This window comes from Tupaia chinensis, unplaced genomic scaffold (genome assembly GCF_000334495.1).
Source record: "Tupaia chinensis unplaced genomic scaffold, TupChi_1.0 Scaffold000198_1, whole genome shotgun sequence".
NCBI classification, from domain to species: Eukaryota; Metazoa; Chordata; class Mammalia; order Scandentia; family Tupaiidae; genus Tupaia; species Tupaia belangeri.
The window spans coordinates 1523768-1538020 of NW_006159673.1; the positions used below are offsets into that span (position 1 = coordinate 1523768).

General features: G+C 58.4%; 1 protein-coding gene across 2 annotated transcripts in view; it reads right to left on the bottom strand.

Annotated features, from left to right (window-relative positions):
- Nucleotides 1-10202: 10202 nt before the first annotated feature.
- Nucleotides 10203-14253, bottom strand: part of CD247 (CD247 molecule) — a 76925-nt gene continuing 72874 nt past the window's right edge. Inside the window, exons 4-8 of one of the 2 annotated variants that reach the window (XM_006147034.3) lie at nucleotides 13673-13753; nucleotides 12897-12929; nucleotides 12640-12696; nucleotides 12069-12104; nucleotides 10203-11097 (exon numbers count right to left, since the gene is read on the bottom strand). In XM_006147034.3, the coding sequence (XP_006147096.1) occupies nucleotides 11032-11097; nucleotides 12069-12104; nucleotides 12640-12696; nucleotides 12897-12929; nucleotides 13673-13753 (273 nt within the window). In that variant the 3' untranslated portion in view covers nucleotides 10203-11031. Of the gene's footprint in view, nucleotides 11098-12068; nucleotides 12105-12639; nucleotides 12697-12896; nucleotides 12933-13672; nucleotides 13754-14253 lie in introns of both variants that reach the window. The other variant, XM_006147033.3, reaches the window with a different exon arrangement.

The window sequence follows — 14253 nt, forward strand, 5'->3', positions numbered from 1 at the left end:
TCAGGGAGGGAGGCTGAGACCCCATGCTGGATAGAGGGTACGGCTGCAGTTTCTCAAACTAGCTACCAAAGGAAGCGTGAGCCCCAGGGGTGAAGGGGCCAAGGGAAGGCTGTTTGGGTTTTTCTGTGTGATTTAAAAAATGAGCCCTTCCTACGTGAGGTTCACCATGGACTTTAAGATACTAAGCTTTACATGCAGACGGCTTGATGGTCTTTCACCCCTGCCCTGTCTGCGTCCTCTGCTCAGTCTGGGATGAGGGTTTTCTGCCTTCTTCTGTGTGGATCACTGAATGAGGGTAGGCCTTAAGCCAGCATGAAAATCTGCTTAAAAGAAGAAATAAATCTTTAGACAAAGATAACTTAAAAACCTTTTCTCTATTTTCATGTATTTTAAAATAAGTTGTGAAATGAAAGGTACATTTACCCGTGTACACACATAACACTAATGTAGCCTGTTCATGTCCTTCGTTTCAATCAGCCCCCATCACCGCCCTTAGGTAGCCTCCTGGCCTTACGGTGGTGCAGACACCTTAGCTCTTTGGACTTTGTGTCGCCTTCTTTCTCATCTCAAGAAATGCTTCTCGGTGGGACGAGTGATCGCCTAAGCTAAGATCAGACTTACCTTTTAGCCACCTTACATGGGAGAGTCTGGAAACTGAGGAGCCACTTAGCCCAAAGGTTTCGGGTAGAGTCCCTGCACTTCAGAGGAGAGAGGCCAGGCAGGCCGTCCCCACCCATTGTCAGCTCTCTTCTTCCCCTGATGTTAATGTGAGTTCTGTTTCTTCTTTGGATTTGATTAACGCACATTAAACCAAAGACTGACCCTAAATTCATGTAGGGTACCAGCTGCCCATCGTGGTAGGCCCTAGGGAGCAGCGAGTGTGGCTCGTGAGTCCTGCCATCACAGTGCAGCGAGGCCACGAGCTTTATGTACAGCCCAGCGCAGCCGCGTCCGGGAGACCGGGCAGGAGGCCGGGGAGGCTCCCACAGGAGCGGCGTCACTGTTCTCAAGTCGGCCAAGTGCTGTTTCGCTGTAAATGTTCCTGAAGTTCTGTAGGCAGCTGTTTATAATTAAGAAAAAGATTGTTTATATCCATTAACTAATAGAATTGTTATTTATTATCTGAAAGAGCAACACCATCCCAATTTACTCCACTTGCTACTCAAGAAATGGAACCAAAGGAATCCGACTTGCGTTTTGTGTAGGACCTTACCTATTTATACTTCATGGTCGCATTATAGAAATTAACGATCTTTTTTGTTGTTGTTGTTAAGGAAAATAAGATTCAAGATTAAAGGATTTTTATTGAGATCATCTTGCCAATTTGCGCCACATCATTCACTCATTGTTGGGAGAAAAGCACAATTATACCTCTTTTAATGCTATTTTACCCATTCTCCCTCATTTATTAGGGAAGACAGGGAGAGCTTGTTTATATTACCCAGAAGCACAGATATTTGCTTCACATATATTTAAGTTTAGCTCAATCTTTTAACATTAAATTTTCTGTTTAACTTGCCGAAAAAGCCAGATATGTTCACAAATGTAGGAATGCGTGTCCATTTCTAAAGTTCCAAACCCTGATAGAGACATTGCAGTTGGTGCGTAATAAACGCACAGCTTACAGAAGACACCTGTGCTAGCTCATCGTCTGCGGTCACTCCCAGACCATGTCCTCCTCACAGAACTTTTCCTGACCAAGGAAATAGTAAGATCGCTGAGACAGGAAGACAGGGAGGGCTTTTCCTTTCCTACCCACCCCCCGAAAAAGGAGGAGTCCTGCCAGGGAGAAGCGGGGTGGGCCTGGGCAGGGGTGTGCCGTGAGATGGCGGGGCCCTCACACTCGCTGGCTGCTGGGGTCTGGGGCCTCTTGGGCCCCCACAGACCAGTCTGCAGTTTGAGAACCCTCAAGTAATGGAAGGCCTCAGTGATTCATTAGGAGAGTTTTGGTCAAATGCTTTATTAAATTGGCATCTATGCTTGATGAATTTAAGGTTTATTTCTTCCTTAAACCTTGTTTATTAGAGCTGAAAACATTAAAAGATGACAGTTCTGGGGAAAAAAAGACTAAAGACCTGACATTTAAAATTGTACAAGGAGGTGAGAATCGGTGGGCTCCTTTGCTCCTAGCCATCCTGAGATCATGGGTGTGGGGACAGCATCGATGAACGTGTGACATTGTTCACGTCATCGTGGCCCTGGCTGCTTCGAGCAGTCTTTAACATTTAAAATGAGAACTCCGTCTTAGCATCTGCCTTCACTTTTGAGGAGGACGGCCCTGGGCCACTCCTCTAAGGAGGGTAGCGGAGATCGGCCACCATTGGGCTCGCGCAGTCCGAGCGGCACTCGGACAGGAGTGGGGTAATAACTTGCTGTGTCACTAAGGGCTGTCACGAACCCTGTTCTGCCGCATCCTTTTCTTAATCCAAAGAGATTCCCCGGGACAGCCCTGTGTTTCAGCAGTTGTTGGAACGGTCTCCGGGGCAGGCCCAGGACGCGTTTCCCAGGACTGTCCGGGCGCGCCCCATGTGCACAGGGCTGAGAACGCCGCTCTCTCACGCCGTCCGTCCACGAAGCAGCTGCTCGCTTTGCGTTGCCCTCGGGCTCCGCCGAAGCAGCAGGTCTGCGGGGAGCCTGCTGGCCCGGACCCGGACCCGGATCCTGATCCGGACCGCCTCCCTGCCTCTCCTTCCCTCCCTTGTCTCCTTCCACGGTGCACCTTACCTGTGAGGGCGAGGCTCGTGGGTAACAGCTGCCTTCTGGCACCTTCATGAAATACCTCAGCATAGCTTAGCATTGTTGCAGAACTGGATTTAAACTAAAAACCAAATAAATAAAAGAAAAAACTTTATAAATAGTGGAAATAATTCTAGCTGTAGCATTTAGTTGAACTGTTTATTATGGCTGATAAACATGATTGATACTGTATGTATGTAGGACCCTGTTTCTAGGTTACAGTTTGTAGGGTTAGGGAGGGCCGGGTGGGGGGACGTTGACTATGTTAGAAGGAAGGCGTCGCTCGTGGGTGTTTGTTTTTCCTTATATCTGTCTTGCCAAAGGAAACGTTTTTCCCTGTGACTGGGCGTGGGCTCTGCCGGCCTTCCTGTGGTCTCTTCTGCAGCAGTGTGTGGTGACGGGCGTGCAGGTGACACGGGGTGGCAGTTAAATCCATAGGCCCCAAGGGGATAGCCTACCCTGCGGCTGCTTGGCCACCCAGGCCCAGCAAGCCTCTTCCAAGGATTCGTGACCTCTGTCCTTAGCAAATGCTTGGGCAGGATCGGACGTGTTGTGGCTGGGTGGGCGATCGAGAGCGAGAGGCGGGATGCTGGGAGGGGCCAGCGAGTGCGTGCCGTGAGCTGCTCTAGGGGATTAAAGTGAGACGCTTCTGCCTGTCGCCCTTTGCCGAGTTGTGGAATGGGGTCCGATTGGCATTAAAGCCTCACTTCCTGCTCTTATACCAAGGCTGGTTCTGTCAAGACCAAAAATACAGATTGAAAAAAAAAAAAGTGAATCTGCTTGCCTCCCTTGTGGTGAGATGAGACCTTTAGGGAGTGGCCCATCGGTGGGTTCGCGGAGTGCACTGTTCCGGGGGGACATGAACAAGAGCTGGTGCCGGCTAGGAGAACACGGCCATCCACGCCATGCTCTGGGCTGGGCAGGGCTGGTGCCGGCTAGGAGAACACGGCCCTCGGGGCCGGGCAGGGCTGGTGCTGGCCTCTGGGCCGGTGCTCTTGGCTTCCTGAGCTCAGTGTAGACTCTCTAGAAAGGCTGTATTTGAATAAATGGCCCCTCTCAGATCTGAAGTGCGTTTTGGTTTGAGTACCGGGGATACTGCTGCGTCCCTGTCTGTCTACGTTTCGGAGCGGGCCGAGAGGACAGGAGCAGGAAGCAGCGCTGCGGGAGAACTGCACGCAGCCTCTCGCCCTGCCCCCTCCGCCCGGTGCGCCCTTGCCAAGGGCAGCTTGGTTGCCCCGCCCCGCCCTGCCGGCCCCGCAGAGGTGGCTAGTGACCCTAGGTGGCCGTGATGCTCTTGGACTGCGGAGAGACCCGGGGAGGGCAAAGGCGGGGTAGAACCCTTGTCTGCCTTCTCTTCATCTGGTGCGTTGGAAGAGCAGCAGCGCGGCTGCGCTCGGAGGGAGTGTAGGCGTGCTGTCCCGCGCTGTCTCCGGTGCGGATGCGCAGGCTTCCGTGGAAAGCCAGCAGCCTGTCTGCTCTCCCATCCAGCTGTTCCCGATGCCGTGTTGGTGGACTCTGGGGACCGAGCGGGGCAGTGTGGCGGCCTGTCGCTGGGACCCAGAGGGAGAGGAAGAGGGAGCGCCCTCCTAGTGACCCATCAGAGGACGGCAGGGCCAGCGCTCCGCACTGCCCTGGCATCGCGGGAGTGGGAGTGCGGCTTTTCCCAGCCCAGCTAGGTTTTCAGTAGGTCCTCCGGACCTTGCCGATTAGAGCACTCGGGACGCACGGCCTGGGAAACGAGGTGTGTATAAGGGACCTGCTCCCTGCAGCCAGGAGGGTCCCTCCCGCGTCCCTGGTCTGTCCTGTGCACAGCCCCCCAACCTCCAGGTACAGTAAGGACACTGTAAAGAGTAGAGCCCCCACAGCCGCCTGACTGAGAAGTCGAGGTCTGGGCCAGTCCTCCATGTTCTGTTTCTCGCCCGCCTGTGTTCAGCTGGCCACGGCCTCAGGGCAGCCCAGGGCTTCCGCAGACTGGCAGGTCTGCAGCCGGACAGTGCTGTTTCAGGTCGGCCGACTGGCCTCGCGCAGTCCTCAGATTGGGTCTTTTCCACAGTAGGAGAGACTGAGCCTAGTAGGGAGAAGCCTGTGCTGCCGCCAGCCCGGTTGGTGTCCGGGGAGTACGGAGGGATCGTGGAAAGAGCGGGTGCTCGTCCAGGTGCCCCAGGGGCAGTGTCTGGGTGAGGAAGGCGGCAGGTGAGGGCAGTGGGATTGGCCGCCGTCCGCCCCTGCAGAAGGGAGGCGTGTGCTTCCCAGAAGTGGGTGGACGAGAGTCCAGACTGGTTAAAACTGCAGGCAGTTGGAGAGAAAGAGGAGGGAGCATGGGACATTGCAGCCATGCCGTGATGCGGGCCTCCTGCCGTCTCCATCGTGTCCCCGAAGATCAGGCCCGCCTCGCGGTGCTGCGTGAGCACGTGTGTGCCTCGGTGCAAGGTAGGCCCCACTGTAAGAGCCAGGCTGCCTTTCCCTGGCTGTGGGAAAGGCTTCCTGCCCCCGCAGCCCAGGAGCTGTTGAATACCTCATTCCGAGCTCGTCTGAGCGCCTGCTTTACCTTTCTGTAAGCCCCCAGGGCTGCCCAGCCTGCCGCCTCTGAATGTCATTGCACACTGAGGCCAGATGCAATCTCCCATCCGTGTGGCCGGCGTCTCCACAGGCTCCAACGTCTACTTTCCCGCCCCCTTGCCTCTCGGGGCGCCAGCTCCCTGCACCCCTACTGGTATCTCTGACAGCGGGCCCCATGCAGACTCTGCACGGGGATGCGTGGACGTCCTCGGTGGGGCAGAGGCCATCCGTCCCTGGGCCCTCGGCTTCCGGTCACGTTCAGGACTCCCAGGGAAGAGAGGACACCAAAGGCTCTGTAAGCTGACTGCTGCATACACATTTCACTTTTTTTCCTTTGACATGACCAAAAAGAAATCCAAATATTTAAGTTTATTATTATTATTAATATTATTATTATTTGACAATCTTCTATCCAGTGGGCTCTCGAGAAGCTGCACCCCCAGCCCTTTCACCTTTTCTTTGAATGTAGTTCCCAGCCTGCAGTCCCCAGCCCCACTGTTGGAAAAGCTTAGCCAGGTCACAATTCTGCTGCTATAAGCCAGGGGAGGTGGTTTCTTTGTTTTGTTTTGTTTCATTTTTTTTAAATTTCCAGCCAAAACCAAAGATTTCTTAATGATTGTATAAACTCAAAACAAACAAAAAAACCAAAGAAAAGGGAAGTCTTCAGCGTCAGTTCAGTCTGTGGCATCCTGACCCCTTGAGGGCTGAGGCCAGGGGCCGCTCAGAGGGCAGCAGGCAAGGGGTTTGCACAGGTGCATGCTCCATAGCCTCGGCCTTCTGCAAAGCATGCCAGAAACAAATTGGCCTTTGAGATTTTCCAAAACAAAAGACCAAACCCCGTCAGCACCAGAATCTCCCCACACTACCAGGGTCACCCTGGGCTTGGCCCGGGGCCCAGGATGGAGCTGCCGCCAGCAGCCTGTGGGCCCACAGATGGGGGAAGCTGAAGACTGGCAAGGCCGGCTGCTCGGCTGGGTGCTCTAACCTTGGGGCTGGGGGCCCTTCTGAGCCTTTTTCTCTCTCCTTTACTGGAACCGCTTGGAAGTGGCTGTCCTGTTCGTGGGAAAACACGCCGAAAGATGATCAGCTTTTCGTTTCTCCTTTCCTTCTGGCAGCACCACTGTGCAACTATGCATTGTACTCACGAGCTTTTGTGCGAGGGAGATGCCTGTGACTTTTTAACTTGGGGGGCGGGGGGTGCACAGGAAGGAACTTTTTACATGGATCTTTTTAATCTCAGTTGATTGGGGGAGGGGGGATTTGGTTCTAGGGTCATACAAGCTCTATCCCAAAGCAAAATCCAAATGTTAATAATATTAGCCTGACGCAGATACCAAAGATAATGTCTCTCCTGCAGAACCTTAGACTTGTGTATTAAGTACGATTACCCAGCACTTGCATTAGTCTAACCTCAGTAATTCCAAAGCTTAGATGTATATTTTGGTATATTTCTGGGATATTAAAAAAAAGAAAAATGTCGTTTAACTTCTTGTTTGTTTCAGTGTAATGCTCTTCAAGTCATGGCATGAAATAATTGAGCTCTCCTATTCCTAGTAGTTCGAAATAATAGTATTTTTGTATGTTTTCGGTGTGTCTATGTATGTATGAACATAACAGTCCTCACTGCCTAGGTGTTCATAATAAAGAACATGAAAAGTCCTGCGTGTGCATAATACTCAGTAATAACTCCCACGCCTCGGAGCGCGTACTTGCTGATGGCTGTTCCCGGGTGGGATTTGGTTTTGTTTTTAAGAGACAGTGATCGTGTTTTTCTAAAGATGTTTTCTTTCTGTCTTTAAATATTTAACTCCCTCACCTTTTCTTTCCTCCTTTTTTTTTTTTTTTTATGTCGATTCAGGGGTGTTTTTCCACTGTTGTCAAGGGAGGGACACGAGGGCACCTTGGCCTCCCGGAATTTGTGTTTCATGTACTTTAAAATGTGAGTTTGCGTTCTTTTTGTGGAAATGTAAGGTGTGGTGTAAACGGTTCTTTCCAGAACCGTCCGGCAGCCTTCACGTGGCAGTGGCAGTTCCCGGGGCATTTGCTGGGAATGCTGCACGTTTCTCTCGCTGTGGCCTCGCAGTCTGGGGCCGTGTAGCCTCGCTGCCCAGAGACCCTGCAGCCCTTCCCCTCTGATAGGAAGGTTTGCTGCAGCTCAGCTGGTGGCTGGGGGTGCTGGGCCTTGCTCTCGGTGCCCCTGGGAAGCAGGCGACTTTGCATTTGGGGGGATCATTACCTGACACCTCCTGATGCCTGAGGAGGTGGTGGGAATACGAGCGGTGCTGTCTCCTTAAAGTGCCCTTTACGTGAGCCCCCTCCTGGGGCTGCCTGCAGGGCTGTGGGCTCGGGGGAGATTGTGCCGGTGATGGTGGATCGGAACGCAACGGTAGCTTTTGTGTAGATGCATTTGTCTGCTGTAATTTTTTATATATATATTAAACTGACTGTAACTGTACAGTTCATTTCTGTTGTAAACATCATTAAACCATTTCCAAGTGTTTTCACATCGTTCGCGTCTCTCTGGAGTTGCCGTACGGGTGTTCTGGACGCTCCCTCACATTCCCGCAGCTGCCCGCAGGAGCCCTCCAGGTGGGCCCCCAGTCACCAGGGCACTGGTCGTCTCCCACGCACAGGCCTCGCGGGGCCCTACTCGAGAGCCCATCCAAGCTCCCATCCCAGCGCACAGCTGACCGCAGAGCCGGGCTGACCTGCTTCCCAGGCTGTTGGAGCTGCCCGCCCTCGAGCACTGGCCGCGGGTCCTGAACGTTCAGCCTGCGTGCGTGCGTGCGTGTTGGGGGTGAGGGGACTCAGCTCACAGCCCAGCTGTCTGCGGCTTCCTACAGCTTCCGAGACTGCTCAACAGTGGGTGTCCTCAAACCCTGGTCCAGTCCATAAAAGGGAGATTTGGATCTTAATGTTCAGCTCGTTGGGAACTCTGGGACACCCCTGGGCCCTCCCTCATGCTGACAGTCTGGGGTGTCCCGGAGTCGGTCCGCAAAGGGTGAGAGCTGCCATCTGGAATGGGGCCGCCATCCTGTAAGGGACCAGGAGGAGAGGCAAGCCCTGGGCCCCGTCCCTGCCCCTGTGCCAAGAATCTCTCGTTCATTTCCACCCCACCCCCTCTTAGATTTACAGCTGGCGCCTATGTTTGTCAACTTAGTTTCTGTTTAGTAATCCCAGTTTAGGCTAGCCCCGTGGGCCGACGGTTAAGGGAACTGAGCCCCGCATGCTGGTCACAGTTTGCATTCCGGCCCACAGACCAAAAAGCCTATCAGGTGTCAGTGCGGGCGTGCTCAGAGCCCCACCAGGAAGGAGAGAGTGGAGGAGTTGGCGTGACACGTCCCCGCGGGGCTGCTTTCTCCCGCTGTGTCTCCGTCGCCCGGTAGGTGCACACGCCCTCTGACAGTTACAAAGAGAGTGCGTTTTGACCAGATTCTCCAGTAGAGACGGTGGCAGGCTAATGAAAACACGAGCAAGCCAGGCCTGTTTGTCACACACTGAGGAACTTAGGGAAGTGAACTGGTCCCGCTGTCCTGGAGTCCTGTTCGGAAGGCTGCTATCCTTTCCCCACGTCCAGGGGCACCTGCCGAGCCGCATCACTGTGAACAGATCACCCCGCGGAGTGGGAGTGGGAGCAGCAGCACCCCTGCAGGCCCAGCTCAGCCCGGGCTCACGGCCCGCACGCCTCGTCCCCTCCCGGTGGCTCTCTTGCTCCCTCTGCTCTTCTGCCATGCCTGACGTGGATATTTGAGCATGGCTCTGGAAGCCAAACTCGGTTTCCTTCCAGGAATAACCTTGAATCTTACAAACAGTGACAGAAACTGACTCCCTGCCTCGGGGTTCAGAGCCGCTGCAGTGATGCACTTCCGGAAGATGTAGAGCGTCCCCATCCCACTTTATATGCCCGATACCTGGGTCCACTGGGAGTGCCTCCCCTCCCTGAGTCCGAGACGCCGTGGCATGGCGTGGGCAGGGCTGCCTCGCAGCGGGGGTCTGCTCCACGGAAGTCGAGGGGACCCCTTACATCGGTGGCGCCTTGGGACAACAGAGACAGTCGTTCTCTGGAGAGGGTGCTGCCAGACCCTGGGAGAGGCAGGGCTCCCGGAGGCCCCAGCAAGACCCCGCCTGGCCTTGGTCTCGGCTTGTCCTCGGCACACCTCCATCACCTGCGAGCGCAGCTCTCCCCACCCACCTCTGCTACTTCACACGGAGACCCCCTTCCCCAGGCGTAGTCGCCCAGAAGTGAGGCCACACAGCCCCGCTTCCCGGCTAGCCGTGCCTGGCTCACAGCCGCGGAGGTTCTGCCGACCTTGAAACCAGGCCTGGCACCGGCCCTGGCTCTCCGTGGTAGATGGACAGACCATTCCAGAGGCCCCACGAGGCCGCGCCAGGCATGGGCCTCCATGAGCGGGCAGTGCTGTGCCCTCCCTCGGGACCACTCGGCTCCCAGAATTTTAACAGTCATGACCTTGGCCTCGGCCTTTTTGAACAAGTCCAGGTCTGGGTTTCAGAGTCTGCAGTTTTCTCTGGGCTCGAGTCAGGGCCTTGCACGGCCACTGCAGTAGGGGGTACTGCTGGAGGTGGGATGGGGACGCCTTTTAGGAAGGAAAAATGGACCTAAAAGTGCTGCCCTCCCCCGGCCTGTGGACAGGTTTGGTGACGTCAGCTGCTGTGGTCGAGACACCCTCTGCCTGGCCTGTGCGGCCTCTCCTCGCCTGCACCTGGCACTGTACTCTGGCCCAGACACAGCCCCCAGCCTGGTGCCTCACTGCCTGCTCGGTGACACTCACCTGCAGTCCCCAGGGACCGTCCTGCTGTCTCCTGAGAAGCAGCAGTGTTGTGTTCCTGATTTTAAGTTTGTTAAGTTATGGGCAGGATTGACTGCTGAAATAAAGCTAGGCGCAAAGTCGCACTGACTGAAGCATTTATTATGCAAAACAGCAGGTCAATATAAATTAAAACCCACGCAGAGGCCCTGCCCTTTCATCTCGCAGCTCTGATTCTCTGCTGCCTGTCCGCGGGGTCCCGCAGGTGTGCGCAGGGCCTGGGGGCAGAGGCTCGCCCAAACTCAGAGCCCAGGGCCCAAGTGCTTGGACGTGGCCTTGCTCCTGCGCTCTGGCCAGGGCCCGCAGCGGCACTCGCCCTGCTTCTCAGCCAGAGCACTGCCCACTGTCCCTCTGAGGGCCAGGGCAGTGGGTTCCTGTCCTCTGAACTCAGGTCTGGAGAGACCCTTCCCTGCCGGGTCCCCACCCCTCCACCCCGTCCTGACCAACCTCCCGCCCACTCCCCTGCCAGTCCCTCCCACCGCCTCCCTCCTCAGCCCTGGGCACGCGTTTGGCTGCGCGCCCTGCCCCTCCGCCCAGCCCCTGCACCGAGGGCACGTGGCCAGATCACAGGCGACCCTGACACGGTACAACGGAAGCCAGATTTACAGCCGGCGCGAAGCACTGGAATACTGAAGAGCAGTGCAGGCTGGGGACACCTGCGCAGGGGGCTGGGTCCTCCAGGGACTTCATGAAACACACTTGACAGCTGCGAGAGGGAGCTTGCTCGCCAGGCCGTGAGAGGGTCCTGCCAGCCGAGCCCAGCAGGCCAGGAGAGCCCAGCTGCCCGTGGCCCTGGGGCGCTCCCTGACTGCCCGGGTGACTGGGGCCGCGGGCGGCGGTTGGCTACGGCAGAACTGTACAGCGAGAAGTCAGGGCACGGGGTCCTGCGTGCTGCTCCCGGGGCTGGCTCCTAGCGAGGGGGCAGCATCTGCATGTGCAGGGCATCGTAGGTGTCCTTGGTGGCCGTGCTGAGCCCCTGGCGGGGTGGGTCAGAAAGGAAGCGTGGGTTGGCCGTGTGCGCGACAGCCGGCCGGAGCCCACCAGGGCCTTGTGGCGCCCACCAGTGCCCAGTACCCAGGAGATGCTGGAGCCCACCCAGGAGAGCTGAGACACAGGCTGACCCTGCCCGGAACCCCTCACCCCTCCTCCCCTGCGACCAGGGCTGGGCCCAGCTGACTTCTGAGGGATGGAGGTGGGATGAGCGTGCCCTGGGCAGACCTGGCCCCATCCCTGCGCCTGCAGGAGGCCAGGCTTAGTCCCAGGGGAGAGCAGCAGCCCGCTCTCCTAGCTCTGGGCCTCTCCCCTGCCGGCTCTGCACCTGGTGTGCACCCGGAGCAGGCAGGCAGCGCCCTACCTGTGGATGCCTGTGGCCTGTCTAGGGCCAGGGAGTGACAGACAACACACAGCTAGGGCCGGGTCCTTCATCACTCTGGACTAGGCCCGACATCTGACACCCCGGAGTCCGGGCAGGGAGAAGAGCAGCGGGAACCAGGGGTTAGGGCACACAGTGGGCCCGCTGCTGCGCCTGCCTGTCATCTGCCCTGACGGGAGGACCCAGGCGCCTGGCTGTGAGGGCACTGCCTTCTCAAAGTCACTTTCCTGACTTGCCTCAGTCTGCCCACACCTCCTTCCCGCCCACATCTGAGGCTGCGGGCGAAGAAGACCTCTGCAAGAGCACGGCACCCCTCCACCCGAGCCCTGGGAGACAGCGCCCGCTGGCGGCCTGGCTCTGCTGTGAGGCTGGCAGTGCCCACGCCGTCTGGAGCGGAGTGCCCTGCCGGACGGTCAGGTTCAGCCCTGCTCAGGGGCTTGCTGGCAGCCACGGCCAGCCTGAATGGCACCCTAGGCTTGGCCTGCCCAGCTGCTAGGAAGAGCTGGTGCCACGCCAGACGGGGGAGGGGAGTCCTGCCCTCGCGGGTGTGCCCTGGAAGGAGGGCAGGCACGTACCTGATAAAGGCCGTCGCTCCCCTTGCCTCTCCGCCGCTGGTTTCCAGGGAATGAGAGGAGAAAAGGTTAGAAGGTCAGACAGTGCAGGGGGCACGGCTGGCAAGGGCCGGGAACCCAGGGGTGCCTGAGTCAGCACCTGCCCTGCAGGCCGGGTCAGGACACTGCATTCCCCTGCAGTCCCGACGCCCCACACTCCCGCGTGGCCACGTGGTTGCGTTTAAAGGTAAGTGGACACAGTCCCTTCGGGGTGTCCCAATGTGGGGCCTTGGAGTGCAGGAAAGCTCTGGGGTGCGGCCCTGTGATAGCCGGCTTCATGGACAGTGACCTCGTGGGTGCCCTGGCCCTCCTGGCACCGTTTTGCACCCTCCAACACGTACGAGGCCCAGCGTTCGTCCCGCCCTGGGCCGAGCCTGGGTGCACACTAGCACCCAGCACTCCCGCCACCCGCAGGGATGGGCCAAGGCAGCCAGGAAATCAGGACCAGGCTGTGGTTCCACGTGCTGTCCCTGGGTAGCCCCCGCCCTGGCGCCCACCGGCCATCGCGGGGCCCTCTGGGGTGTGCAGCCCTCACCTCGCCCTTCATCCCGATCTCGCTGTAGGCCTCCGCCATCTTGTCCTTCTGCAGCGCCTGGGGAAGGGGGCGTGGGGCACTGATGGCACGGACTCCTGCAGGGGCTCCCTCCCAGGCTACAAGCCTCGGCGGGAAACTGCTCGAAGCCAGCTCTTCCACGCTCCCGTCCTCACCGGGGAAGCGGGGACGACCGCCCAAGCCCGGCAGCCCCATGCCCCCTCCTAGCCACCCTGCCCACCAGCGTGCCCTCTGCTCACATTGTAGACGCCATCCTGCGGGTTCTTCCTCCTCTGCTGGGAAGGGCAAAGGGGGGGGGAGACTGAGTGCGCATGCGCGGCCCGGCCGGCCTCCGCCCCACCCTGTGCCCCCCGCCTTGGCCCCCGCCGCTCACACAGAGCCCGGCACACTCGCGGGCCACCTCCCCGGTGCGGCCCACCTCGCCCACCTCCCCAGGGCAGGCCTTGGGACTCTGCACTGGCTGCCTGGCTCGTGCAGACATGTCAGGCGCGTCCCACAAGTCGGGGTGCAGACTGAGGAAGACGGGGCCCACTCTCATCTGGAGGAGGGCGGTGCACAGAACAGCCAGGGCCACCCCCACACCTCGCCAGGTCTGCTACCCAGGCAAGAGGAGGGGAGCGTGGGGGAGGACAGCAGGGGCCAAGGACTGAGGACAGCTCAAAGGGCCCTGGGAGCTGACTGGGCCCAGAGGGCCCTGCCCTAAACCAGAGCCGCACTGCCTAGCCCCCACGCTGCTCAGGAGAGGATCCCACTCTGGCCTCCTCCAGCCTCCCCCTCCGGAGAGCCACCCCGGGCTCCCAGGTCTCCCGGCCCTCCCCGTATGGGGGGTGGTGGTGCAGGGGTGAGGCTCCAGGGAGGCTGAGGAGCAGCGTAGAGGATGGATAGAGCCTGGATGTGACCCGGGGGCATGACAGGCGCAGACGGGCCCCTGGGGTGCGGAGCAACCCCCCCAGGAGGGCGGCAGCAGGCAGGTCTCCACCGGTCTGGCAGGGTGCAGCCAGGAGCCGGGCCCTACCTGCTTGCCCCCCATCTCGGGGTCGCGGCCGCGTCTCTTGTCCAGAACATCATACTCTTCTCTCCGCCCTAGGCTGAGCTCCTAGGACAGACAGGAACGCGTCAGAGCAGGGCAGGGGCCCTCGACTTTGGGAGTGCGGGTTTCCTCCCAGGGGAAGTAACGAGTCCACCTGGATCATCGTCTCAGAGGACGCTCCAGAGGCCTCGTGCCTTTCTTATGTGCTACGCAGCGTCTGGGCCCAGTGGCTGCGGCTGGCAAGTGCAAAGGCGGGGAGGGGCGGGGGGTGTGCTCAGGGGGTCCGCAGTGCCCCACTGGGAAGATGCCAGGGCTTCCCTCATTCCCTCCAGCCTTTGCAACTCCCTGACAGCTTGGGACAGCTTGGGGGTTCACCGGTTGGGGGCCCCAGACTGGAGCACGCAGACCTTCCAACGCCAGGACCACCCAGTTTCACAGCTCGCCAGTGACCCCCAGACAGGGGCAGGGCGGGGGTACTCACGTTGTAGAGCTGGCTCTGGCCCTGGGCATGCACGGGGACGTCGGGGGTGCCGGAGAACTGGAACGGAGGAGGGCGGGGGGCCACG